A 27589-nucleotide genomic window follows, 5' to 3' on the forward strand; every position below is an offset into this window, starting at 1 on the left:
GGAAAGTAAAAGAAACAAGAATCTCAGAGGGGGTGAGCTCTGTTCTCCATTTGTTTCTACAGGGAGCCCCGCAAGGTGGTCCTGCACAAAGGCTCCACTGGCCTGGGCTTCAACATTGTGGGCGGGGAAGACGGAGAAGGTATTTTTGTGTCCTTCATTCTGGCCGGTGGACCAGCAGACCTGAGTGGGGAGCTCCAGAGAGGAGATCAGATCCTATCGGTGAGTATTTCTCTTTAATCTTTATTCCTGGGACATCTGGTATCATTTATGAAGAAGTGTGTGTCTTCAAACAGCAGTTCAAATGGTGCTAAGGGGCCTGCTACATTGACTTCTTCTAGATAAAGATGAGAATATTTTCATTTTAGAATTTTTTTGAGGCATATCTGCATCCAATAGAACACTGAGAAGCATACTTTCTAAATGGATACCTCTTATTTTATAAAAGTACAAAACTTTGGGCCAGAGAGATAGCTTATCAGTTAAGATACTTGACTGCAAAGCCTAAGAACCCAGACTCAATTCTCCAGGTCCCGTATACAACAGTTATGGTGGCACATGCATCTGGAGTTCATTTGCTGTAGCTAAAGGTCCTGACGTGCCCCTTCTCCCTCTCTCTCTTTCTCTCTCTCTTCTCTTCTCTTCTGTCTCTAATAAATAAATAATAAACAAAAAGAAAAAAATACAAAAATTTTTCACAAACTTGCGACCATGTTAGCAATCCTGCAACTTCATAGTATATGATACATATAATTATGTGAGAAGATATGTAAGAGAATGATACATGAGACATGTTATATATATCATTCTCCATATGTATCATTCTCCATATATATATCATTCTCCAGATATATAATTTACCAGGCATTTTAGACAAGTAAAGTTTAAGATCACTTTACTAAGGTACGAGTGATATACAAAACCTGTACCTAATTATAATATACAACTTAATATACTTAGAAACATGTATATTTCCATGAAAGCCTCACCACAATCTATGTCATAACATAAATTCCTCCTGGCACTCTTTATTTGTGTGTGATAGGAACACTTACATAATGTTTAACCTCAACAAAGTTTAAATACACAGTGCATTATTATAAACTATAGGCTCTATGTTGTACAATTGATCTCCAAGTCTTTTTCATTTTGCGTAGTATAAAAATAACAATAAAAGTAATTTCAGTTCCCACACTCACCCTGGAAGTTGCTGCCCTGTATCCAGATGAAGAGACTAAGGCTCAGCAAGATAAAGTAACTTGTCATAAGTTTACCAAATTAATGTCTACAATTGGCTTTTGTGAATCAAAGGTATAAATAAACAAAAACTTTCAAAAAGTTTGCCAGTTAGAGAGAATCAGAGTGTGATTTAAAGATCAATTTTTAATTTTCCCTGAAAATTCATGGAAGGGGGGGGCAGATAGATTGTTAGAGCTACAAATTGGGACATTATTTACCTTTTCCTTTTCTTCCTTATTTCTGCTTTCCCCCCTTTTACTTTCTTTCATTTCTCATTTTTTGATCATATATTAATTGACTGCTTCCACTGCATCAAGCTCCTTCTCTGGTGTGATGGGTATTTAATTCCTTTGTGAGTATTCATATTAGAATTGTGCTAACATTGTAAATAATGGACAGTTACATAAGGAGCCTAGTTCCCGTGGCTGAGGTTATGGTTCATAATTCAATGAAGTGCTTAGTTTGTGACTCTCACTGTGGGCTTAGAAAGAATTGTTTTCATTTTCCAGCTATGATTTACCAATAGAATTTTCCAAGTGACCTTATTTGTTAGTCATTATTCTAATCTCTTAAACAAATACACAGTGTTTCTCCCTTCATTCTACCTTGCCTCTGTCTTCTTCCTTTCCCTTCCCTTCTTCATCTGCTTCTCACCATATATAGTCACACACACACACACACACACACACACAAAAAAAAAAAAAAAATACATAGATAGATAGAGCATAGATCATTGGCCTAAATACACAGTGTCCATGATGGATGGCCTTACCTGGAGGGTTCCTGTGGGCTGCTATATGTACAGGCCTCTGCTCACTCATCAACTTGCAGATCTGTAGTGTTGACCATGCAGGAAGCAGTGAAAGGTCCCATGCCAGGACCTTGTCCAAGGCTCAACTGCTTTGTGGGGGGTGTTGTTGTTGTGGTTGTTTTGGATTTTCAAGGTAGGGTCTTACTCCAGTTCAAGCTGACCTGGAATTCACTATGTAGTCTCAAGCTGACCTTGAACTCACAGTGATCCTCCTACCTCATCCTCCCAAGTGTTGGGATTAAAGGTGTGCACCACCGTGCCTGGCTTCACTTAAACTGCTTTTTTGACACTTAAATGTCAAAGTGCTATTCAACCTTAATTTGTCTCTTACTCTCATATGTGGTAGGCTTCCTAAAAGAAAATTCTTTGTCTTAAAGGATTTGTACTCTCAACATTTAGCTCAGTGCCTAACATATATAAATCTCTCAAAAAAAGTGTTTATTGAATGAGATTGTGTACACAAGTATGATGACACTTTAAGAAGTCACAAGAGGGCTGGGGAGATGGCTCAGTAGTTAAGCGCCTTGCCTGAGAAGCCTAAATGACCCAGGTTTGATTCTCCAGTACACACATAAAGCCAGATACATGCACAAAGTGGCACATGCATCTGGAGTTCATTTGCAGCAGCTAGAGGCCCTGGCATACACCTATTCTCTCTGTCTGTCTTCTATCTCTCTGCTTGAAAATAAATAGAATTTTTTAAAAAAGAAGTCATGAGATCCTAAGAAATTGACTTTGAAATTATTCCTTCTAAAGCATACTAACATATCTTTATCATCCTGGTGGAGAATCTGTACTTGGCGGGGGAGTCATTCTGTCATCCCACCACAGCCAACATTCACACTGTGACAGCTCCTTCTCAGACCCAAGCATATTTATGTGCATGAAATTCTGCTGATACCCACAGAAACTCAAGTGTCAGGATAAGTTATTGCTTCTCCCACTTTCCTGATTATGACAACGGAATTCTGAAAGGCAAACTGAGGACTTGTGAGATAGCTCAGTGGTTAAACTGATTTCTCCTCAAGCTTACAATTCCCAGCACCCATGTAAAGCCATATGTCAAGTGGAATCCCAATGTACTTATGGCACTAGGATGCAGGAGAACCCCCAAATTTGTGAGACAGCTAGTCTGGTTTTCCCAGCAACAAAACAAGAGAGACCCTGTTTCAAATAAGGTAGAAGCAGAGAACCAACACCCCAAGGTTGTCCTGTGACTTCCACACATGCTCACACACCATGCACACAACTTTTAAAGGCTATGTCATTTTTCCATGGTTTCATTGCTTCTTATATGGAGTTGGACTCAAATCAGGTCTTCTGACCCAAAATGAGGATTAATTCTCTACACAGCACAATTCTCAAAGTTCTCTCAACACTCTTTTATCAATACCTCAGCACACACTGCTCTACGTGTACACTACTCCATGCTTAGGAAGACATAGAACTATAAATCCTTAATGCCCTCAGCCTTTTGTTATATGTTCTTTATAACTCATTTAATCTTACACCATTGTGTCTTATGTTCACTCTGAGGATGAAACAATGAGGTGTGGAGGTGACACTAGATTCTCTACCTCCATTTAAGTAAGTCCAGCAAGCATAGATTTTAATGCAACTTCTGCATGTGTAAGAAAATAGAGGAGCCCAGAAAGAAGCACTGGGCTGAGGATTCCTGCGTCCTGCCGGCACTTCTCTGGCATGTAGGAAAGACCCCAGATGTTGCAGAGACGTCCTCACTCACCCTTGCTGCTCCAGGAATGCCTCAAATGCATTCCCTCGGGAGGCATAGGCTCATCATGACACCAGCAAACCCACGAGGGGGCCATGACGAAGTCGAGGATTTTCAAAAAATAGTGGGTGGACCCTTGGCCCCGTGGTACTCCATGCAGTGTGCATCAGTGTTAATAGAAGTTAACAGGCCCATCCTGAAATGCACAGTGACAAGGGCTTCCCCTGCAAGAGCGGGACTGCAGCTCAGGTGCTGGCCAGCTCCCCAGCCACCCTCCCTCCCCACCCACACAGGGACCAAGTCCTGTGCTGAAGCCTTCCATTCCGCATTGTTTGTGTGTATTCTTTTTTCGAAATACTTTTATTCAGCGCTGGAGAGGTGGCTTAGCAGTTAAGTGCTTGCCTGTGAAGCCTAAGGACCCCAGTTCGAAGCTCAATTCCCCAGGACCCACGTTAGCCATATGCATAAGGGGGCACACGCATCTGGAGTTCGTTTGTAGTGTCTGGAGGCCCTGGCACACCCATTCTCTCTTTCTCCCTCTTTCTTTGTATGTCTGTTGCTCTCAAATAAATAAAAAATGAACAAAAATATTTTTTAAAAAAGAAAATAGAGGAACCATAGCCCAACAGAGAAACACAAGTATTTCTGCTTTTAAGCATAATTCTGGCCACTTAAATGGTATTGTTAGCAGGACTGTACCTCAAGTAAAGGCAAGAGAGAACATCTCTCCTCTTTAGCTTAATAAACTTTCTTTAACCTCTGATTAGAAAGAGGCTTTTTTTTTTTTTCAAGGTTTAGGATTGTAATTTCACTGTTTAACAAGTATAGGAAAATAAGCAGGAGTGAGAAGCTCAAATGATGTCACACGGGAAGGAAAATGGCAGCTTGGAACGGCACTGCATTCCGCATCCGTAGCTTGCCCTGGATATTAACAAGCTACACATTCCTGGGAAACACAAAGCAAAACCTCTAGCAATCCAAAGCTACATAAAAGCTCTGTGCATGTCACTGGGTCATGTAAGATTAACGTTCAAGTAAGTCATGCTAACTGTAAGCTAGTAAGTTCAGACACAGGAAACAGAAACCTCAGGGAAAAGGCTGGGGCTAGGTCTTGCTTTTAATTGGTCTTCATAGATATGGCTACAAGATGGCTCAGTGTTGAAGGCACTTGTTTGCAAAGCCTGAGGCCCAGGTTTGATCCCACAGTACTCATGTAAAGCCAGATACACAAAGTGGTACTTGTGTCTGGAGTTCATGTGCAGTGGCAGGAGCCTTGGTGAGCACAATTTGTCTCAATCTCTCTCCCTCCCTCTCTCTCTCTCTCTCTCTCTCTAATAAAAATTTTAAAAGAATGTGTCTGATTTTTAAGTACCAGATAATCATGTATAAAGAAGAACTCATATAGCTTTGGCTCCTTCTCCTCCTCTCAGACAAGGTTCAGCCTAGATCTCTCTGCCCAAGGTGTGTCTCGCACAGCCCTGAGGCAGCAGGGTTGCAGCAGACTGCTGTTGTAGTCACTTAGCACCAGGTTTCTTCACTGAAGAGCTTCTCAGAAACGACTGTTCACCAGCGTGCACTGGGAATGTCCTGAAAGTAAATGAAGTGTATGCTCTTCCCCATCCTATTTGTCCACCAAACCCTCACATAGAATACCTCTGAGGATGCCGAAGGTGGGAAGTGTATAGGTAGATATTTTTATAACTTCCATAGTTGAGTGTTTTCTACATTCCTTTTCATTAATTTTTTTAGGTTCTCTTACAAAGTAATGTTTCATCACACACACACACACACACACACACACACATTACATATACACATGTATGGCCGCATACTTCGTTCTTATTTGTCCCGGGCCCCAATGTCCTCCCTCATGGCCCTGCTCCTGCTCCAGTCTTGCTGGTCCACTTCCTTTCTGCAGATCGTCCCCTTCTGTTCTCACCTCAATGTGTTCCATTGAGCAGCCTTTCTCCTCTTGCCTCCGCTGCCCAGAAAAAGAAAACAGGCCTTTTCTACGTTTTTAAGGTTGTGGGCGCCATCTAGTGTTCCTGCATTGTCTACACACATTGAATGGCAACCAGGAAAGGAAGGTAACCAGACTCCACTGTACAGATTCCTCTCCGGCCTCCCCCACATCCCCTCCACCCCCTCCACCCTCTCCACCCCGTTCCAGCGCTAACAAGTAGTTAAGCCGCTGAAAGATTAAAAAGTATCATCACCTTGGACTACACTCCATTCATGTATTGTGAGTGATCTCCCTAATTTCTCCTTATGTATTTTATGTATTTTACGGATCTGTTAATGGAAAGAAATCCAACCACTGAATCTTCTTCTTGAGGTATTCTTGGGGTAGAATTTAGGGCAGTGGGCAGACAGGCACATTAGCTAGCACAGCGGCTTCCTGGGGCATTTTTCCTGCGGAGGGAAAGATAGAAGCTTCCGTTATTATTTGTTTCAATGTGTTGTTATGAAAAGATGTGGAGCAGAGCATGTAGAAGCAATTCCCCTAGAAAGAGCCCTCTCCATATAAATCTGAGCGTATTCATTCCCCAGGAGTCTAAAGCCAATCATCCCATATGGGATCTCCAATGCTTCCTCTTCCTTTTGAGGGACATTTTAGTATTTAACTACCTGCCTTCCAAGATGCATGTTTGACAATATGTTGCCAGAAATGGGATGCTGTGGCACTGGAGGTGAAGATGCAACAGGAAAGCGAGTCTTCAAACCAGGATTTAATTGGCATTGATTCAGAAAGACGATGAGTGACTCACTGCTCGGCTCACCTGCGTGTTTCAAGAACTTCCAGGTTACCTTCTCAGGTTCTCTTCATAGTTAGAGCCATTCAGAAGGAAAGGCCTGCTTACCAGACCCTCACTGTCAGGGTATTTAAACGGAATGTGATCACTACACACTGTTCACAGTTTCGGTGATACTAGTAAGGTGACCCTAATATGGTTACTCACAGGGTAGTTATGGTGTTGTGTTCTGGTGTTGTGGCTAAAGTACCTTTCCCTCCACCACCACCACCCTATAAATTTACTAAAATGGTCATCTTAAATCTTAAATCCTCTAGATCCCAGATTTTTAGTTCTCATACCACATCTGCCAAGGCCTTCCTCTCCTATTCTGGCTGCCAATTTCAGGAAGAACTTGCTTTCATAGTTTCCAGTGTTGAGGGTGTGTGGAAGAGACTGTCTTCAATGTTTCTGAAACTAGAGCTTGCTCCATGCAACTGTTTTAACTTACCTATCAAGGAACATCTCAAGTCAGAAATCATACAAAATCACCCTCCAACGTAGTACAGATGTGTCAGTGTATACTTGTTTCCCTATCCTCTGCCCCATGCTCCTCTCAAGGCTTCAGAAATTTCAAAGATCTGTGTTAACCAGGTCATTCCCACAAAATGTAATCTTGTAGAGTTGGAACTACTCTCTTAGAAAAGGGTGAAATTTACTGCCTTAAGTCAGTTACACTCAAATATAACCAAGTTACACTCAGGTGTCTGGGCCCGTAACTATGCAGAAGATGTCCCCTTGCTGCCCCATCCTACCCCACCTCCAACCAAATCAGTACACTTCATCCCACATCTACCCTCTCTGCTGAACCCATGCTTCTGTTTCTCATCTCCATTATAGAGCCCACTTGGGTTTCTCCCCACCTACCTGGCTTTATCCTCCTGTCCAATCAGAATCCACAGCTCCTTGTCTCAGGACAACCTCAGATAAAAACAGAGTGTCCATGAGAGAGACTCCTCCCCAGTTTGGGCTTAAGAACCCCACACCCAGGCAGGGCCTGTGTCTTGGTCCATTTCTTGTTACTGTAACTGAATACCATAGACTGGTCAATTACAAAAAGAGTTTTATGTTGCTCCCAGTTCTAGAGGATGGGAAGCACAAAAGTATTGTGTTAACATCTCCTGGAGGCCTTCTTGCTTCATCTTAACATAAGGAGGGTAATCATGATAGCAACTCAAAGCAAGCATACAAGCTCAGGTTTCTCTTCTTTCATAAAGCTACTGGTGGCTGCAGATGTAGCTCAGTTGGTAGTGTGCTTGCCTTATATGCAGGAGGCCCTGGGTTCAATCCTTAACATTCCATATATTGGGCATATAGCAGATGCCTATAATCCCAGTACTCTGGAGTTAGAGGCAATAGGGTTAAACGCAGCTACAAAGTGAACTTGAGGCCAGCCTGGGCCACATGAAACCTGGTCTCAAAAATAAATAAAGCATTAACGCCACCATGAGGGTTCCACCCTGAACCTAATTACCTTCCAAAGCCCCAGTAACTTCCAAATATTAATAACATACAAATTTGAGGATTTGTTTTGCAACACATGAACTCTGAAGGAAACATTCAAACACAGCAGCTTGGCTATGCCGTAGGAGTGAGTTCTTTGAGGCATCCCTTGCCACATACAATCTTTCAAGCTCTGGAAAGAGCACACCTTAATTTTAAAACAGCATATCCTGCCGGGCGTGGTGGCGCATGCCTTTAATCCCAGCACTCGGGAGGCAGAGGTAGGAGGATCACCGTGAGTTCGAGGCCACCCTGAGACTACATAGTGAATTCCAGGTCAGCCTGGGCTAGAGTGAGAACCTACCTCGAAAAACCAAAAAAAAAAAAAAACAGCATATCCTTATCTGATCATATCCTTTCTCCTCCTTTGAAACTTCTTGGTAGCTTTCTCTTGCCCTTAAAGCATCAAAGTTTGATACGGCCTACAAGGTTTTGCAGACTCTGCCCTCTGCCCCACAGTGTGGCTTCTTGCTACTTTCCATACATTCATATTTCAGTTGCCCTGACATTTTCTTAACCTCTAAGCAGTGAACTGGTGAAAGCATTTGCCATCTTGGCCAATCCTGGAACCAGTCCATGCAATGAATGGCCCTACTTCCACAGCTGCAGGTGTGTGTGGAGCTGGAGGGTCATAGACAGCCAGGCCTGGGGGTCATTCAGGGATGCCCAGCATGACAGCTATTCAGTGACAAGCCACAGAAATGGTTTCACTGTTCTAACTAGAGGAAGAACCGTGTTGAGGAGTAGGGGCCAAGAATTAGCCTGGCCTCTGTATGCTGGGTTCTCTCTCCCACCGCTAGCCTGCACGTGCATGGAATTTCCTCTGAAAAGGAACTTGAAGTTATCAAAGGTATTCTGATACCCAGAAGAGACCAGAAAGCTGGAGATTCATGCTTCATTTGAGAAATGTCCACATCGTCTGACATAGATTCTAGCTGTGTGAAACCTCAACAAACTTAATAGGCATAGTAAGAAGCAATATTAATATTGCTACTTTACAGCTATAGTCCTTAATTCCTATTGACTCAGTGCCATCATCACACTATATATTAAAAGTTGGATAGCTGAACCAAAAACAGCACATTGGAGCCAGGCATGTGGCACACACCTTTAATCCCAGTGCTCAGGAGGCAGAGGTAGGAAGATTGCTGTAAATTCGAGGCCACTTTAAGACTACATAATGAATTCCAGGTCAGCCTGGGCTATAGCAAGGCCCTACTTCAAATCAACAACAACAACAAAACAAAAAAAAAAAAATAGCACATTGGGAAACATGTACTTTATAGTAATTTGAATATATAATGACCCTTTCCAGATTCATGTGTTCGAATACTTAATCCTTAGCTGGCAGTAATGTCCAGGAAGTTTGTGGAACCTTTGGGAGATGAAGCTTTGATAGAGGAGGTGTGGCAGTAGAGTCAAGCCTTGGGATTTTATAGTCCAGGCCTCACTTGGTGTTTTTATGCTTTTTACTTTCTTCCTGTTCATGTGAAGAACTGATGCTGGCTGTCTACTCCTGCCATGCTTTCCCCACCACGGTAGACTTCCCCTTGAAATTGTAGGCCAAAAGTAAACCATTTCTTTCCTTAAGTGTTTCTGGTTGGGTATTTTGTCCCAAAAATGAGAAAGTAACTGGTACACACTTAAATTCATACTTGCAGCATTAACTCACACAATGACTATTCAAAACCTCAACTGTAAATTGCCTTCAAAAAGCCCAAATCCAATTCTGTGAAACTTTTACCCTCTATTCTCAAAGTAATGTGTCTAAAGCTGTTTTCTGTATAACATCAGATTTGTACACTGCTCTGTGAAAAGTTCGTGAGCATAACAAAAGATCTGAGAATTCCTACAGAAATAAATAAATGCTATGAAAACAATTTATAATCCTATTTAACTCAAGAATTTCCTTTTCCTAGATCATAAACTACTATTAGATGGAACATATTTTAGAAAGTATGCTTTAATTTCCAGAAAACTTATGTGTATGTTATATTTGGGAGAAATAAGATTTTCATCTGAAAATCTTATCTTTAGAGCTCAACAGCGCCTACTAAGTGTGGAAAAATTAACAAGTGCTGAGGACACAACATTAAGAAAAAGATGTAGTTTGTATCCTCAGTGAATAAATAGTCCCATGATGAATCAAAGACATATTATTGGAGGATTTCTAGTATAACATGGAGTGCTGGAACCCCTAAAGTTTCTGAAAGTACCACTTTTCCACAAAGAGGCCTGGAAAAAGTAAAAACAGTGGAAAATTAGAAATAAAATGCCTAATAGTACTTGAGCATCTGGCTAACCACTGCATTATGATTTTATTGAATTTCCCCCAAAACATTGGTGACTTGAAGACTCAGAGAAATTAAATAATTCACCCCAGACCACATAAACAATCGGCTATGACAAAACGTATGTGAACTGCTGTCACCTCTGATTTCAAATCAATGCTATTTCTGTAATACCAGCCTTTGGAAAGAAAATTGAATGTGATACCTTGTCTATGTCTGAGACTGTCCACATTCAAATTTCAGTTATTGAAAGAAATGCACATAATGGCTACAATGATAGAATACTTACAAGGAGACAGGAGACTCTCCCAAGAAGCCACTGTCCCTGCAGAGTCTATGATTGAGGGAACATGGAAATGCATCTAGGCCCTAGAAAGCTTTGGCTTGAGGTCAGGACTATGTCTCATTCATCTTTGCAAACAAACCCTTTGACTAATTTGGCACCCAGCTACTGAGCACATGTTTAGTAATGGATGAAGTCTTCATCCATGCTCTCTCCTCTGAAGGCAGCTCAGAAGCCTAGGCCCTCTCCGTTGTCAGTCTAAATATCTAGCCCACTGACTCTGCCTTTCCTGAAGATTCATAATGTCATAAAGCTTCTAGCTTTCTAATTGATAAATATATCTTCCAATTCACACAGATCCTTTTAAGTAGCAGTAAATTCTATAAATCAGAAAAAACATTAAATATCTTATTATCTTAAGTACTAAAATGTTGAGGAGTTTTTTAAACATGCTTGTGTCATGGGGTCCAGTGTGGCACAAGTAAGACCATCGACTCATGGAATGTGAGGCATAATTTTATTGGGTACAAAAAAGAAAGAAAAGAAAAAGATAAAAGTCTTGTATATCAGGTCTATGCCCCAGAGGTAATCTCAAGGGGCAGCAGCCCTGAACTGTTTGGAGTGTCAGATTTTACTGGAAATAATCATATGATGTTAGAAAAAAAAAATGGGATGGGAGTTAAACCATAAATCACAATTTACATGTGACAGTTATAGCCAAACAGATCTGTTGGTCAGTTACAGGAAGGGTTGCCCTGTTACCAGGACTCCTGCTTATCTTAAGGAGTTCGCTCTGCAGTGCAGGCCCCAGGAAACACTATTCATGCTAGCAGAGCCTCTTGTTTACCTACCATTAGCAGAGCCTCCTGTTTATCTACCATCAGCAGAGCCTCCTACAAGCTAGTAACTTCTATATTTTTCTAGGCTAGGAATAAAGAAATGTAGAGAAACATTTGTTCTCTTTACATTTGTGATATATTCTGTTCTTCCAAAAGAGATATTTAGGTGATTGGGACTTTTCTACACAAGCTTCAAAGGGTTTGTTCATACCTGTTACTACGCCTTTTCAGGGTAAACATTTAAAATGTGCTATGATATCTTATGTCAATAAAGACCATACCTTGAAAAGATACCAAATGTGTTAGGGGAGAAGTAATCATAAATTGAAACTAGACTGACTTGGTTGCAGTTTGATTTTGCCTCTGAGTAACTTACTTTGCTAACCAGTAACCCATATGTTTGTGTCATCATTCATGTATTCAAAGAACATTACTGCAGATATTATCCTATTTAATCTCCATAGGAACCCTTCAACATTGATAGGCAAATGATCACTTTGCCATTTTATTCAAGAAAAGGTAGGTGCAGATTCACAAGCACATGGAAGAAAATAGGATCTAGGAGCTTATGTAGAAATATTTAAATGAAACATGCACTCGTGTGGAGGGCACAGCATAGTCTGTGAGGTTCATTTAAGAGAAATTGAGGTCTAAGAAAATACTAGTAGTAGAGTCACAAAACACTTGGGAGACAACAGAATCAGGAGCTTATGTAGAGAGATTTAGAAGAAACATGTACTCATGAGAGCCTCCCCATGGAAGAAAGTTAAGAGAATAAGTGATGATAGTTTAAGAATAGGATAAAGTAACAAAGCAGAGACCAGAAAATTCAGATGAGAAATGGGTAGAAAGAGAGTTACACCCATGTTTACCCTGAATTTAGAGAAATCACACAGGTAGCAGGCCCAAAGTTTAGAGGAAATACCCACATGGTAGATCTAGAATGTGAAGGGAATATACTCATGGTAGACTCAGAGATTAGAGATAAATTATTCATGTAATATAATTAAAACAAGAAGTTACTCCAAAGCATAAGGCAGATAGAGGCAAGCAGAAAACTACCCAGGCCAAGAAACAGTGCTCTCCCCTACCCAGCCAGGCCTGATAAGGCAAAGCCAGAGTTACATGTGTCCAGACAGAGATCACAGGACAGAGAGAGCAGTAAGAACAGTATGAACATGCTTTTAAAATTGATTAAAAATATATTCTTTCATCAGACTCAGGTATATTTATGGAGAATGGCCTTCAAAAAGAAGGGCCCTGGTCTGAGATAGGAAAAGAGAAGAATTTGTAAGAGAAAGGGTAAGAATGTTTCCCAACTGATAGGAACTGCCCATGGTTTGACCATTATTATCTTAAAGGTCAAAATTCTGAGACTCAGGTTTAAGTAACTTCATTGAGACTGATATAGGATTGTGTGGTTCAGGAGAATTCATGAACCTCAAATTTTGAGTTCTGTTCTAACTTTAATGAAGAATTATTTTTTTTTTAATTTTTATTAACATTTTCCATGATTATAAAATATATCCCATGGTAATTCCCTCCCTCCCCACCCCCACACTTTCCCGTTTGAAATTCCATTCTCCATCATATTACCTCCCCATTACGATCATTGTAATTACATATATACAATATCAACCTATTAAGTATCCTCCTCCCTTCCTTTCTCCACCCTTTATGTCTCCTTTTCAACTTACTGGCCTCTGCTACTAAGTATTTTCATTCTCACGCAGAAGCCCAGTCATCTGTAGCTAGGATCCACACATGAGAGAGAGAACATGTGGTGCTTGGCTTTCTGGGCCTGGGTTACCTGACTTAGTATAATACTTTCCAGGTCTATCCATTTTTCTGCAAATTTCATAACTTCATTTTTCTTTACCGCTGAGTAGAACTCCATTGTATAAATGTACCACATCTTCATTATCCACTCATCTGTTGAGGGACATCTAGGCTGGTTCCATTTCCCAGCTATTATAAATTGAGCAGCAATAAACATGGTTGAGCATGTACTTCTAAGGAAATGAGATGAGTCCTTTGGATATATGCCTAGGAGCGCTATAGCTGGGTCATATGGTAGATCAATCTCTAGCTGCTTTAGGAACCTCCATACTGTTTTCCACAATGGCTGGACCAGATTGCATTCCCACCAGCAGTGCAGAAGGGTTCCTTTTTTTCCACATCCCCGCCAACATTTATGATCATTTGTTTTCATGATGGTGGCCAATCTGACAGGAGTGAGATGGAATCTCAATGTAGTTTTAATCTGCATTTCCCTGATGACTAGTGACGTAGAACATTTTTTTAGATGCTTATATGCCATTCGTATTTCTTCCTTTGAGAACTCTCTATTTAGCTCCATAGCCCATTTTTTTGATTGGCTTGTTTGGTTCCTTATTATTTAACTTTTTGAGTTCTTTGTATATCCTAGATATTAATCCTCTATCAGATATATAGCTGGCAAAGATTTTTTCCCATTCTGTAGGTTGCCTCTTTGCTTTTTTCACTGTGTCCTTTGCGGTGCAAAATCTTTGTAATTTCATTAGGTCCCAGTGGTTAATCTGTGGTTTTATTGCCTGAGCAATTGGGGTTGTATTCAGAAAGTCTTTGCCAAGACCAATATGTTGAAGGGTTTCCCCTACTTTTTCCTCTAGCAGTTTCAAAGTTTCCGGTCTGATGTTAAGGTCTTTAATCCATTTGGACTTAATTCTTGTGCATGGCGAGAGAGAAGAATCTATTTTCATCCTTCTGCAGATATTTATCCAGTTTTCAAAACACCATTTGCTGAAGAGGCTGTCTCTTCTCCAATGAGTATTTTTGGCATTTTTATCGAATATCAGGTGGCTATAGCTACTTGGGCTTACATCTGGGTCCTCTATTCTGTTCCACTGATCTACATGTCTGTTTTTGTGCCAGTACCATGCTGTTTTTGTTACTATGGCTCTGTAGTATAGGTTAAAATCAGGTATGGTGATACCACCAGCCTCTTTTTTGTTGCTCAGTATTGTTTTAGATATTCGAGGTTTTTTGTGATTCCAAATGAATTTTTGGATTGTTTTTTCTATTTCCATGAAGAAAGCCTTTGGAATTTTGATAGGGATTGCATTAAATGTGTAGATTGCTTTAGGTAAGATTGCCATTTTCACGATATTGATTCTTCCAATCCAGGAACAAGGGATGTTTCTCCACTTTCTAGTGTCTTCTGCAATTTCTCGCTTGAGTGTTTTAAAGTTCTCATTGTATAGATTCTTTACTTCCTTGGTTAGGTTTATTCCAAGGTATTTTATTTTTTTTGATGCAATTGTGAATGGGAGTGATTCTCTGATTTCATCCTCTGTGTGTTTGTTGTTAGCATATATGAAGGCTACTGATTTCTGTGTATTTATTTTGTATCCTGCTACATTGCTGTAGGTTTTGATCAGCTCTAACAGCTTGCTAGTAGAGTCTTTAGGGTCCTTTATGTATAGAATCATGTCATCTGCAAATAATGATAACTTGATTTCTTCCTTTCCAATTTGTATCCCTTTTATGTGTGTCTCTTGCCTTATTGCTATGGCTAAGACTTCCAAAACTATATTAAATAGAAGTGGGGACAGTGGACACCCTTGTCTTGTTCCTGATTTTAGTGGAAAAGCTTCCAGTTTTTCCCCATTTAGTAATATGTTGGCTGTAGGCTTGTCATAAATAGCCTTTATTATATTGAGATATGTTCCTTCTATTCCCAGTCTCTGTAGGACTTTTATCATGAAGGGATGTTGGATTTTGTCAAATGCTTTCTCTGCATCTAATGAGATGATCATGTGATTTTTGTCCTTCAACCCGTTTATGTAATGTATTACATTTATAGATTTGCATATGTTGAACCATCCCTGCATCTCTGGGATAAAGCCTACTTGGTCAGGGTGAATGATCTTTTTGATATACTCTTGTATTCTGTTTGCCAATATTTTGTTGAGAATTTTTGCATCTATGTTCATGAGGGAGATTGGTCTGTAATTTTCTTTTTTTGTTCTATCTTTGCCTGGTTTTGGTATCAGGGTGATGCTGGCCTCATAGAAGGAGTTTGGTAGAATTCCTTCTTTTTCTATTTCCTGGAAAAGCTTAAGAAGCAATGGTGTTAGCTCTTCCTTAAAAGTCTGGTAAAATTCAGCAGTGAATCCATCCGGGCCTGGGCTTTTTTTAGTTGGGAGATTATTGATAACTGTTCAGATCTCCATGTTTGTTATAGGTCTATTTAAGTGATTAATCTCATTTTGATTTAATTTAGGTAGGTCATATAGATCAAGGAAATCATCCATTTCTTTCAGATTTTCATACTTTGTGGAGTATATGCTTTTATAGTATGTCCCTATGATTTTTTGAATTTCTCTGGAATCTGTTGTGATGTTACCTTGTTCATCTCTGATTTTATTAATTTGTGTCTCTTCTCTCTTTCTTTTGGTCAGATTTGCTAAGGGTTTATCAATCTTGTTTATCCTTTCAAAGAACCAACTCTTTGTTTCATTAATTCTTTGGATTGTTCTTTTTGTTTCTATTTCATTAATTTCTGCCCTAATCTTTATTATTTCTTCCCGTCTACTAATTTTTGGTTTGCCTTGTTCTTCTTTTTCCAAGGCTTTAAGGCAAAGCATTAGGTCGTTTACTTGAGACCTTTCTAATTTCTTAATATAGGCACTTAAGGCTATAAATTTACCTCTTAGAACTGCCTTCATTGTGTCCCAGAGATTTTGGTATGTTGTGTTCTCATTATCATTTGACTCTATAAATTTTTTGATTTTCTTTTTGATTTCTTCATTGACCCACTCATCATTTAGTAGTGTATTGTTTAGTTTCCATGATTTTGTGTATGCTCTATAGCCTTTCTTGCTACTGATTTGTAGTTTAATTCCATTGTGGTCAGATAGAATGCAAGGAATTATTTCAATTTTACTGAATTTGTTAAGATTTGCTTTGTGTCCTAATATATGGTCTATTTTAGGGAATGTTCCATGTGCTGCTGAAAAGAATGTATATTCTGCAGCCTTTGGATGAAATGTCCTGTATATATCTGTTAGGTCCATTCCTTCTATGACCTCATTTAGTCCAGATGCCTCTCTGTTTATTCTTTCCCTGGATGACCTGTCAATTGATGAGAGTGGGGTGTTAAAGTCACCCACCAACACTGTGTTTGGTGTTATCTGTGACCTTAGTTCTAATAGTGTTTGTTTGACGAATTTGGGAGCCCCCATGTTAGGTGCATATATGTTTAGGATTGTAATGTCCTCCTGTTGGAGTGTGCCCTTAATCAATATAAAGTGACCTTCCTTATCTTTCTTGACTAACGTCGGACTAAAGTCTACCCTGTCTGATATTAGGATAGCAACCCCTGCTTGTTTTCTAGGCCCATTTGCTTGAAACACCGTCTTCCAACCTTTCACCATAAGATAATGTCTATCCTTTGTAGAAAGGTGAGTTTCTTGGAGACAACAAATTGTAGGATCCTGCTTTTTAACCCAGTCTGCAAATCTATGTCTTTTCGTTGGGGCATTGAGACCGTTGATATTAAGAGATATTATTGAAAGGTGTGTATTTATGTTTGCCATTTTTGTGTGTGTGTGTTTGTGTGTTACTGATTCTACCTGTGCTCTCTTCTGTTAACTGGTATTTGAGTATAGCTTGTTTTTTCTAGGTTCCTTATATTTGTGCTTTTCCTTTTCTTCAGCATGGAGGATTCTATCAAGTATTTTCAGTAGAGCTGGTTTTGTCTTCAAATACTCCTTTAACCTGCTTTTGTCATGGAATGTCTTTATTTCTCCATCTATTTGAATGGATAACTTTGCAGGATAAAGTAACCTTGGTTGACAGTTGTTATCTTTCAGAACTTGGAATATATCGCTCCAAGCCCTTCTGGCTTTAAAAGTTTGTGTTGAATAATCTGCTGTAATCCTGATGGGCTTGCTTTTGTAGGTAACTTGATTTTTCTCTCTAACTGCTTTCAATATTTTTTCTTTGGTTTGTGTGTTTGGAAGTTTGATTATAATATGGCAAGGAGAGGTTCTTTCCAGGTTTTGTCTGGCTGGGGTTCTAAAGGCTTCCTGTATCTGTATTGGCACCTCTTTCCCAATTTGGGGGAAATTTTCCTCTATGATTTTGTTGAAGATGCCTACTATGCCTCTGGAGTGGAGTTCTTCTCCTTCTACTATGCCCTGAATTCTTATATTGGATCTTTTCATAGTGTCCCGAATATCTTGAAATTCCCACTCATACTTTTCTATAAGTTTGTCTTTCTCTTTGTTGGACTGCATTAGGTCTGCCACCTGGTCTTCTAGCTTAGATATTCTGTCCTCTCCCTCATCCATCCTACTGGTGAGATTTTCTACAGAGTTTTTTATTTCATTAACTGTGTTCTTCATTGCTAGTAATTCTGACTGGTTTTTCTTTATTATTTCTATTTTCCTATTTATGTCTTGTATTGCCTTCTTTATTTCATTAAATTGGTGTCCTGCCTCTTCTTTGATTCCTTTGATTTCCTCTTTGATTTCCTCTTTCATTTCTTCTTTGATTGTTTTCATGTGTTCTTTGACCTCTTTGAACATATTTATAATTATTCTTTTGAACTCTTTCTCAGGCATTTCCTCTAACTCTTTCTCACTGGAGGACATTTCTGATGCATTAATACTTTTAGGTGGATTTATATCGTCTTGCTTTTTAGTGTTTCTTGTGTTATAATGTATATATTTTTGCATCTTGGATTAAGTTAATGCTTGGATTTTCTAGCTAGCTGTGTATTCTTAGCTGTATCAATTGATTTGATGTAATATATTTTCAGGGTAGGACCTTAAGGTATTAGGTGTGGCTCTTAAGACTCTCAGAGTATCTACAAAGATGTTCTTAGGGGTTGAGTTTCCCTGCTATAGGAGTATTCAAGCAGGCTGAGTGGAATAAAATACAGGTAGATTCTAAAATTTAACTAAACACTGTACACATTCAATCAAAAACAGCCCCGAGTATGTATGCAAGAGTAGTTATTATAATGACCAGATCCTCTATCAACAAAGAGGTTTAGATTTCTGGTCTGTTGAGGGATCCAAGTTAGCTTGTGACCAAGTGAGACCCTTCCCTGGTGCAATCCCAGTTACCTTGGGTGATTTTGGTCTCAGTCAAGTTGCTGCCTGGGTCATCGGGCTGCTGTTCTGATTTCTGGAGCTGGGCACTTGCTTTTCCTACGGGGCAAACCGAGACGCTGCTGCTGCCTCTGCTGCTGCTGTAGCTGCCACCACCAGAGCCACCACCGCTGCTGAAGCTGCTGCTGCCATGTCCACTGCCGCTGCTCCCCCCGAAGCCGCTGCTGCGGGATCTTCCGCCGCTGCCGCTCCTGGGGCCGCTGCTGCTGGGGCCGCTGGTACCGGTGCTGGAGCCGCTGAAGTTGCTGCCAAACTCTGCTCCTGTTTGGGTCCCGCTGTCAGCCCAAGTTGGCGTGGCCGGGTCCCGGGCCGCTGCTCTGTTCGCCGGAGCTGGGCTCAGGCAGTGGGGGAGGGGAGGGAGCCGCGGCTGCTCTGGTTGTCTCGCTGCTCCACGTGTTCTTCTACCTCGCGGTCTGCTCCTCCACTGCTCGCTGCCGCTCTCCCCTCACGTTTCCCGAGTTGCGGAGAGCGCGGTGTGAGGGGAAAATCCTGCACCTGGCTTTTCTGGGGCTCGAGCCGAGATTCTGGCGGCTTTCTGCTGCGCCACGACTGCGGCGGTTGGCCGAGCTGCCGGAGCCGCTTTTCCCGCCTGTGCAGGCTCTGGATGCTCTATAACTCTTCTACTTCTCCGCTGCCGCCTCAATTTCCTATACACCTCACTTTTTAGTAAAAGTGTGTATTTTGCTGAGTTTTTTGGGTCTTTTTCCCCCCTAGGCTGCTTTGGCGTCGTACCTACGCCGCCATCTTAACCGGAAGTCCCGTAAAAAAAAATCTAATGAAGAATTATTAATAAAGATGGCCTCAACAAGCATAAATTATGAATTGTTTTGTTAACTAATTATATAAATAAATTATTAATTATATAAATTTAATTTATTTGTGGGGAAATCACAAATTTTGGGGTTTATTTGAGAGAAACTGGGATTTAAGGGAAATTGGGCTCTTAAAGAGAGATAGAGGAAAGCTGCAAGCATGTGGAAGAGAAACTGAGGCCCTTAAAAAGACTAGAATATAGCTGCAAGCACATTTAAAGCTCACTTGAGACAAACTGAGGCCTTTAAAGAGAGAGTAGGGTAAAACTGTAAGTATGTGGAATATAGCATTTAGGAGCTTCTGTGAGGAGATTTAGAAGGAACATCCATAGCATTCACCCTGAAAGAAAGTGAAAAGGGCAAATGACCATGACTTAAGGAAGAATAGCAGAGAGAAAATGTTTCAGATGAGAAATGAGTAGGAAAAAGTATTATACCCATGGTTCCCTTGACTTTACAGAAATTACACAGGTAGCAAGCCTAGAGATGGTGAGAACATAAGAGCACGCATGTGGTAGATCTGGAATGTAAGGAAAGTCCACACATGGTAGATGAGGAGACCAGAGGAAAATCATTCAAGTAACGAAAGTGGGAAATTATTTCAAACCGTAAAACAGGGGTAAGCAGAAAAGTTCAGGTCAAGAAACAATGTTATATTCTCCCACTCCCACCCAGCCAAGCTTGGTGGAGGTAGAGAGCCCAGACCCATGTGTGTCTTAGCAGAGAGGAGACAGCATCCAGGTAAGATCACAGAGAGAGAGAGAGAGAGACAGAGAGACACAGAGAGAGAGAAAGAGAGAGAGAGAGAGAGAGAGGCCGCAGCTTGTATAACTTCAGATTCAGGTATGCAAGGGGAAGACCTGATTGGCTTTGGCAGGTGGGCACTGGAGCCAGCCCACCTGAGCCAGCCCATCCAGGTAGCACATTAGACTGTGGGCCACAGGGGGCATTGGTGATCAGTCTCTATCAGACGCTAGTTCCATTCCTGCCAAGCGTTCTATTCTTATGCCAGGGCAAGATGACATGTGGGGTGGCATCTCCTGGTTCTCGTTGGACTTTATACACTAATTGAAACAACATAAAAAAGCTAGCTTTCTCTTATCCTCCTTCAAGACCACACAGTATGCGGACTAGACTGTAGGTCTGCCCAAATTCAAAGTCAGTATTTACTTCTTTCACACTAACTTTGATCATAATGCTCCTTTACTTAACACCTTTCTATAAAGTCTGGCTACCTTTCATCCAAATTTCTTCATTTAGTAATAGTTAATATTGATGTTCTTTTGACATTTGGAATAAAATGGAAGGGAAAAGATGGCAATTAAAGGATAGAGTTTTTGTAGTTTTGTGCCCGTGCTTTTTTAAAATTTATTTTATTTTCTGTGTGGGAGGCCACAGAGTCTCTTGGAGGCACAAATGATTGCCAGGTTTTTGCATCTGACTTTATGTATGTCCTGGGTGGGGGGGAGGATTGAACCTAGGCTTTGAAAGCAGGTGCCTCTTGCGATATTCAGCATTTAGAAACCAGCGGAGGCAGTTTCTTCTTTGGATCCATGGTTTTCATTAATGCCCACACAGGGTCCAGAGCAAGGAGAGTGTGAGGGAGTTCTGAAAGGTCCTCTTCTTTTTTTATTTTTATTCATTTATTTTATTTACTTATTTGAGAGAGGAAAAGAGGTAGAGAGTGAACTCCAGATGCATGTGCCATGTTGTACATCTGGCTTACATGGGTCCTGGGAAATCAAACCGAGGTCCTCTGGCTTTGTAGGCAAGCGCCTTAACCACTAAGCCATCTCTCCAGCCCTGAAAGGTCCTCTTGTGGGGAAGCAGGGAGGGGAAGATCTTACACTGATTGTGGGGGTGTTCATTTCTCCTTGGGGAAATTATGCTGAAGCCATACTGTCCCAAGTCTTTTTCCTTTTTTTTTTTTTTTTTAGTAGTAGTTTTTCAAGGTAGTGTCTTGCTCTAGCCCAGACTGATCTGGAATTCACTAGGTAGTCTCAGGGTGGCCTGGAACTCACAGTGATCCTCCTACCGCTGTCTCCCAAGTGCTGGTATTAAAGGCCTGCACCACCACGCCTGACTCTCCTTTTTGCTTGTGTGTTTTATTTGAGGTAGGGTTTTGCTCCACCCCAGGTTGACCTAGAATTCATTATGTAGCGTCAGGGCGGCCTTGAGCCCACAGATATCCTCCTACCTCTGCCTCCTCAGTGCTGGCTTTAAAGGCATATGCCCCCCAAACTTTCTAAAGTGGACCTAGATCTCGGTTTTGAGTCCCCAGGTGTTAACTCTGAGGGAGGAGCTGTTGCTTCCCAAGCAGGTAAGGAAGGAACTAAGTATTAGCATAATAGGTGTTGATTCTAAGATCCTTGAACAGAATCTGAGTTTACTTTCAAGGAGGGAAAGAAACAACTTCCAAATCCTCAGTTTCCATATCCAGGCTTGGGAGGTGAGGTGCCCAGAGGTTGACACTTGACCCCTGAGGCTTCTCCCCAGCCCTGTAAACGTGTTTTTATGTTAATGGAGCTAATTCAGTAGGATGGGAAAGCCATATCAACATAAAAAACTCTGTGTACAAGAATCTTATAAAAAATAAATTAATTAAAAGAAAAAGAATCTTATATGACAGTTCTTTGATTCGCTGAATATTGTTTATTGCTGTATTCCAAAGTTTTGAACAATTCCTGGCAGCTTATGCCAGATTTTAGGAGTAAAGGGTTCAAAAACAAAATTTCTGGGCTCCAGCGCCTGTAAGCAATGGAAGATAAGAGTTGGGAAGATACATTTTTAAATGCGATCACAGCATGAGGAGTTTGGACAGTGTACAAGAGAAACAGAGTGATTCTTGGACAGGAGAAAAGAAGGAGTTTCAGCAGATGCTGCAACAGCTCCAGGTGATAAAATTATTTACCTGCAAGAAATTTGATCTACACTGTTTCCATGGAAACTCCCATCAGGGAGAGTGGTGCTTTGAAATTACCATGTCTAAAAACTAACTGCAAATCAAAGTAATCAGGAGCTGGGAGCTGCCTAGCCCCAAATTCCTGGCATATAGTTGATTCTTAGTCAATATTTTAATTAAATTAAAAAACCATATCAGAGAGGGAGGAATGAAAATTATATTGAGGCCATTGCTTGATTGTCATCTATAAATAACATTTTTTTAAATTTTATTTATTTATTTATTTATTTGAGAGCAACAGACACAGAGAGAAAGACAGATAGAGGGAGAGAGAGAATGGGCACGCCAGGGCTTCCAGCCTCTGCAAACGAACTCCAGACATGTGCGCCCCCTTGTGCATCTGGCTAACGTGGGACCGGGGGAACCAAGCCTCGAACCCGGGTCCTTAGCCTTCACAGGCAAGCGCTTAACCACTAAGCCATCTCTCCAGCCCTATAAATAACATTTTAATTGTGAAGATCAAATTGCAGGTAGAGAAAAGACAATGAAGATTACTTGGTTGAAAACTATCCAGGAAAAGTGTTTGAGATGAACAAATGCTGAAAAAATCATTATAGTTAAGAGCTTCAAGAGTTCAGAGGGAGGGGCTGGAGGGATGGCTTAGCGGTTGAGGCACTTGTCGGCAAAACCAAAGGACCCAAGTTTAATTGGCTCATGCGTCTGGACTTTGCTTGCAGTGGCTGAAGGCACTGGCTTGCCCATTCTCTCTTTCACTTCCTGCCTCTCTCTCTCTTTTTCTCTCTAATAAATAAAGTAAATAAATTTAAAAATAAAGGGCTGGAGAGATGGCTTAGTGGTTAAGGCACTTGTCTGAAAAGACAAAGGGCCCAGGTTCGATTCCCCAGGATCCATGTAAGCCAGATGCACAAGGTGGCACATGTGTCTGGAGTTCATTTGCAGCGGCCAGAGGCCCTGGTATACCCATTCTCACTATCTGCTTCTCTCTTTCTAACAAATAGAATAAAATAAAATAAAAGTTTAAAAATAAATAAAAATAAAAAGAGTTCAGAGGGAGAAATGTATTTGATATGGAGGAAGCCAAAGTAAAAGGCCCTGACAAGACAATGAGAGATAGCTTCACCCTTCTTTGTCTCCATCATTTTCTTTAGGGAAGAGTGAAGGGCTTTTTGTCATGGAGATTTTTCTCAACCAGCTGAATTCCTTGTGTTGCCTGTGGTTTGAGCATCATTATATCCTAGGACCTAACCCAGGGCCAGCCTCATAGGGTGCTTCATAGTGTAACAGGGTGCTAAGGATCCAGGAAAGTCCTTGAACCCCAAACCCTAGGTTTGTTTCTAGTTTTAATCAAAGAATTGAATAAAAAAGTAGACTGAGAAGGATAATTATTGAATTATTATATTGATTGAAGGAAGTACAAAGCCAAGGAAAGGCACTCACATGGTCAAAAACATCCCACATGGAAAGCCTGTAAAAACCTCAGAAAGAATAGAGAGAAAAAGTTCAAGGAATTCCTGCCATGTGGCAAGCTGGAGAGGGTAAAGAACCCATGTGGAGGGCTGGAGAGATGGCTTAGCGATTAAGCGCTTGCCTGTGAAGCCTAAGGACCCGGTTCGAGGCTCGGTTCCCCAGGTCCCACGTTAGCCAGATGCACAAGGGGGCGCACGCGTCTGGAGTTCGTTTGCAGAGGCTGGAAGCCCTGGCGCGCCCATTCTCTCTCTCCCCCTCTCTCTGTCCTTCTCTCTGTGTCTGTCGCTCTCAAATAAATAAATAAAAAATTTTTTTAAAAAAAAAGAACCCATGTGGAGAGTAAGGGCTAGGAGGCTTTCCCTCACTGCAACACCACTGAGTCTGTGCCTGGGGTGAGGGAAAAACTTACCCATAGCTGGAAGTTCCTTAGTGGTCGAAGAGCCTGCCCTCCCCTTGCAAATGAACTTATAACCTTATAGTGGTGGGCTGTCTTCGGGCTCAGAAGAACCAGAGGGACAGCTGGCTGGTTAGGTCTAGGGGCTGTCTCAGAAAGAGGTTAGCCCTGGCACCAAGTTCCAGAAGGTGAACTTGAACAACCACAGTGTTTAAATCCTGTGAAAAAAACTCCCTCCCAGGAGGGGTCCTGATTGTTTGTAGAAAAACAGGTTTCTAGGGTTTAGGCAAGGGATAAAAGTCAGATCATCTTTGATTTCTAGCAAGAGCAAACTTTCCTGCCTTTTTTACCTTCAGGAGTCCAGTCACCCTAACTGTACCCCCACCCCGCCATTAGTAAAAAATTGGGCAATTATAGAACATGAAAAAGCCTTTCCTAAGGTCTTATTCTGAATTATTTTTCTGAAAATGCTCAATTACTGCTTAAATCGTTCATGTCATCTATGATTCCACCTCCTGCCTCAGTAGTCCACTGTGTTTTGGGAAGAGGGAGAAAATCACACTGGAAAGCTTATAAGGGAATGACCAATAAAGATGTAGGTTTTGGGACTGTGTCTCAGGGAAAGCATTTTTCACTGGAAGAAGTTCTTTATCTACTACATATGTGTTGTGCTTTGGGGATTTCAGGATCTAACTACATGTCAGCAAACCCATTAAAAAAAAAGAAAAAAAATAGAGTTGGGAAGATGGTTCAGATGTTGCAGGTGCTTGCTCCACAATCCTGTCTACCAGAGTTCAAATCCCCAGAACTCTCCTAAAATCCAGTACAAACCCAGAGGAGCATGCCAGTGGACCTGTGGCAATGGGAAGCAGGGTCAGAAGAATCCTGAAGCTCCTGGGTCAGATAGCCTGGACTTCCCAGCAGCAAAACAAGAGAGACCCTGTCGCAAACAAAATGGGAAGAGAATGAGAGGGAGCTAGGTAGCTTTGTTCGGTATTTGAGGGTGACTGTGCCCCAAAAGTAAAGGCAGGAATGTCCTTGCAAGCTCTACTTTACTAGAGATCAAAGAATGATCTGACTTCTTATCTCTTGCCTAATGAAATTCCTTAGACCTGTGTTTTTCCATCAACAACCTGAGCCCCTGCCAGGGAGGGAGTTCCCCTTTCCTACAATTTAAATTTAACCTTGACATTATGGTCGCTTATCATGGATGGCCTCTTCTTGAGCCAGCCCCTAGCCCAGACCAATCAGCCCTCACTCTGGCTTACCTGAGTCTGAAGGTGAAACCCACCACAGTAAGGTTATAAATAGATCCTTACCAAGGGTTGGGGCTTTCTTGGCTGCTCTCTTGTCTGGCTTGTGAACTTGAGGTATTGGTAAGTTGGGCTGAAATGAGGAGAGGTCCCCCCTTACTCCCACATGGGCTCTCTACTCCCCCCCCACCCCCGCCTGCCCTCCTCAAGACAGGAGCTCTCTGCACTTTCTTCTCTTTCCTTCTGTTAATCTGATAAAGTCTCTCTACGCCTTACCCTCTGTTTATAGAGTTTAATTCTTTAAATTCATATGACAAGAATCCAAGGCACCCTAAATTTGTTGGTACATCAGTGTATTGGCAAGGGGCCCCCAAATTCCTGTTTCATATCAATGCATTGGCCAGGAATCCAATGCCTTGAGGTTGTCTGCAGACCTCCAGATGTGCTCCATGGTATGGCATGCATACACCTATACACACACGCTTCATACACATACAAAAATAGGAAGGAAGCAGGGAAAGAAGGAAGGAAGGAAGGAAGGAAGGAAGGAAGGAAGGAAGGAAGGAAGGAAGGAAGGAAGGAAGGAAGGAAGAGAGGGAGGAAGGGAGGGAGGAAGGGCAAACACAGGGGAAAGTAGGAAGGAGGACAAAAGATAAAAAAGAAAGATTGTAAGAGCCACAGGTGTAGACATCATGTCCAGAGGCACTGCCCCCCCTCAAAAAAATCTGCTACCATAACACATAACCCACAACCCCATGGGGAATACCTGCAACCCCACTGAGGAGGGTTCCCAGCAGAATGGGGGCAGGGATGAGGGAAAAGAGGATACCAACACCTGATGTATCCATACAAAACATGTTTGTTGTCAATAGTAATAAATAGGAAGGAAGGAAGGAAGGAAGGAAGGAAGGAAGGAAGGGAGGGAGGGAGGGAGGGAGGGAGGGAGGGAGGGAGGGAGGGAGGGAGGGAGGGAGGGAGGAAGGGAGGAAGGGAGGAAGGGAGGAAGGGAGGAAGGGAGGAAGGGAGGAAGGGAGGAAGGGAGGAAGGGAGGAAGGGAGGAAGGGAGGAAGGGAGGAAGGGAGGAAAGAAGGAAGAAAGGTCCTTCTTAAGTCCCAGGCCCACATTATCTGCTTTAGGAGAAATGAGAATTCTACTTTCTTATGCTGAGAGCCCAAAAGATGAATCCTTCCACAAGGCAGGTATCAAAGTCTGGGCTTTCTCTCTTGTCTGAACTGCAGCCAACTTCTTACACATGAAATGTCGCCAGTCTAGCAGAGTTGTGTGAAAAAAAGCAAAGATAAACCATGGTTTCTGAATAGTACTTTTTGATTTACTAAGCAACATTATATTTTTATTCTCAACCTTTTGATAGGCAGGAAAAAAATGGCATTACCTCAATACCAACTTTTCATGGAAAAAGCAAGCCCAGAGAGGCTAAGCAATGCCCACAAAGGAATGAAAGTAAACAGAAACCTGGATAGCGGCCATGCATTTTTCAAATAGTTGTACTTATTATTTGGTGTATGTGTGTGTGTATGTGTGTGTGTGTGTGTGTATGCGTGTGTGTGTGTGTGTGTGCGTGTGTGTGCGTGCGTGCGCATGTGCTTGCGTGCATGTGTGTGTTTGTGTGTGTGTGCGTGCGTGCGTGTGTGTGTGTGTGTGTGTGTGTGTGTTGTGCTGGTAGGTTTGAGTGTGGGTGCAGAAGTCAGAGGTTGGTTCTGAAATGGGGTTTTTCCAACCTTTGGGATTTTGTATAGTTTAACAAAGAATTGAAATAAACAGACTGAAAAGGATAGGTTATAAATCATTACTTTTGTTTAGGGGAGTTCATGAATCAAGGAAGAGGGCTGGAATGGGGACATGCACCCACCCCAGTCTCAGGAGCCCATGTGGGAAGCAGAGCGTGGAGATGGAGGATAAATGTGAAGAGGGCTTTTCCATGAACACTGGAAAAGGATTAGGACTTGAGAAGAAAGCTGAAAGATACTAAGAGTGTAATAAAATGAAAAATTTTAAAAAATGTTAAAAATACCCTTTCCCTCCCTGTGGTACAGGGACTCAGAGATTCAGGCAAAGTGAAGTGAGCAGTTAAG

General features: G+C 41.5%; 1 protein-coding gene across 20 annotated transcripts in view; it reads left to right on the forward strand.

The window, feature by feature from the left end:
- The window catches only part of Dlg2 (discs large MAGUK scaffold protein 2), a 1944997-nt gene that overhangs the window by 1584936 nt on the left and 332472 nt on the right, over nt 1-27589 (forward strand). For all 20 annotated transcript variants that reach the window (XM_045145568.1, XM_045145570.1, XM_045145572.1 and 17 more), the window contains one exon: nt 63-219. In XM_045145568.1, coding sequence (XP_045001503.1) covers nt 63-219 — 157 coding nt within the window. The remainder of the gene's footprint in view (nt 1-62; nt 220-27589) is intronic.

Source organism: Jaculus jaculus, chromosome 3 (assembly GCF_020740685.1).
Source record: "Jaculus jaculus isolate mJacJac1 chromosome 3, mJacJac1.mat.Y.cur, whole genome shotgun sequence".
Classification (NCBI taxonomy): domain Eukaryota; kingdom Metazoa; phylum Chordata; class Mammalia; order Rodentia; family Dipodidae; genus Jaculus; species Jaculus jaculus.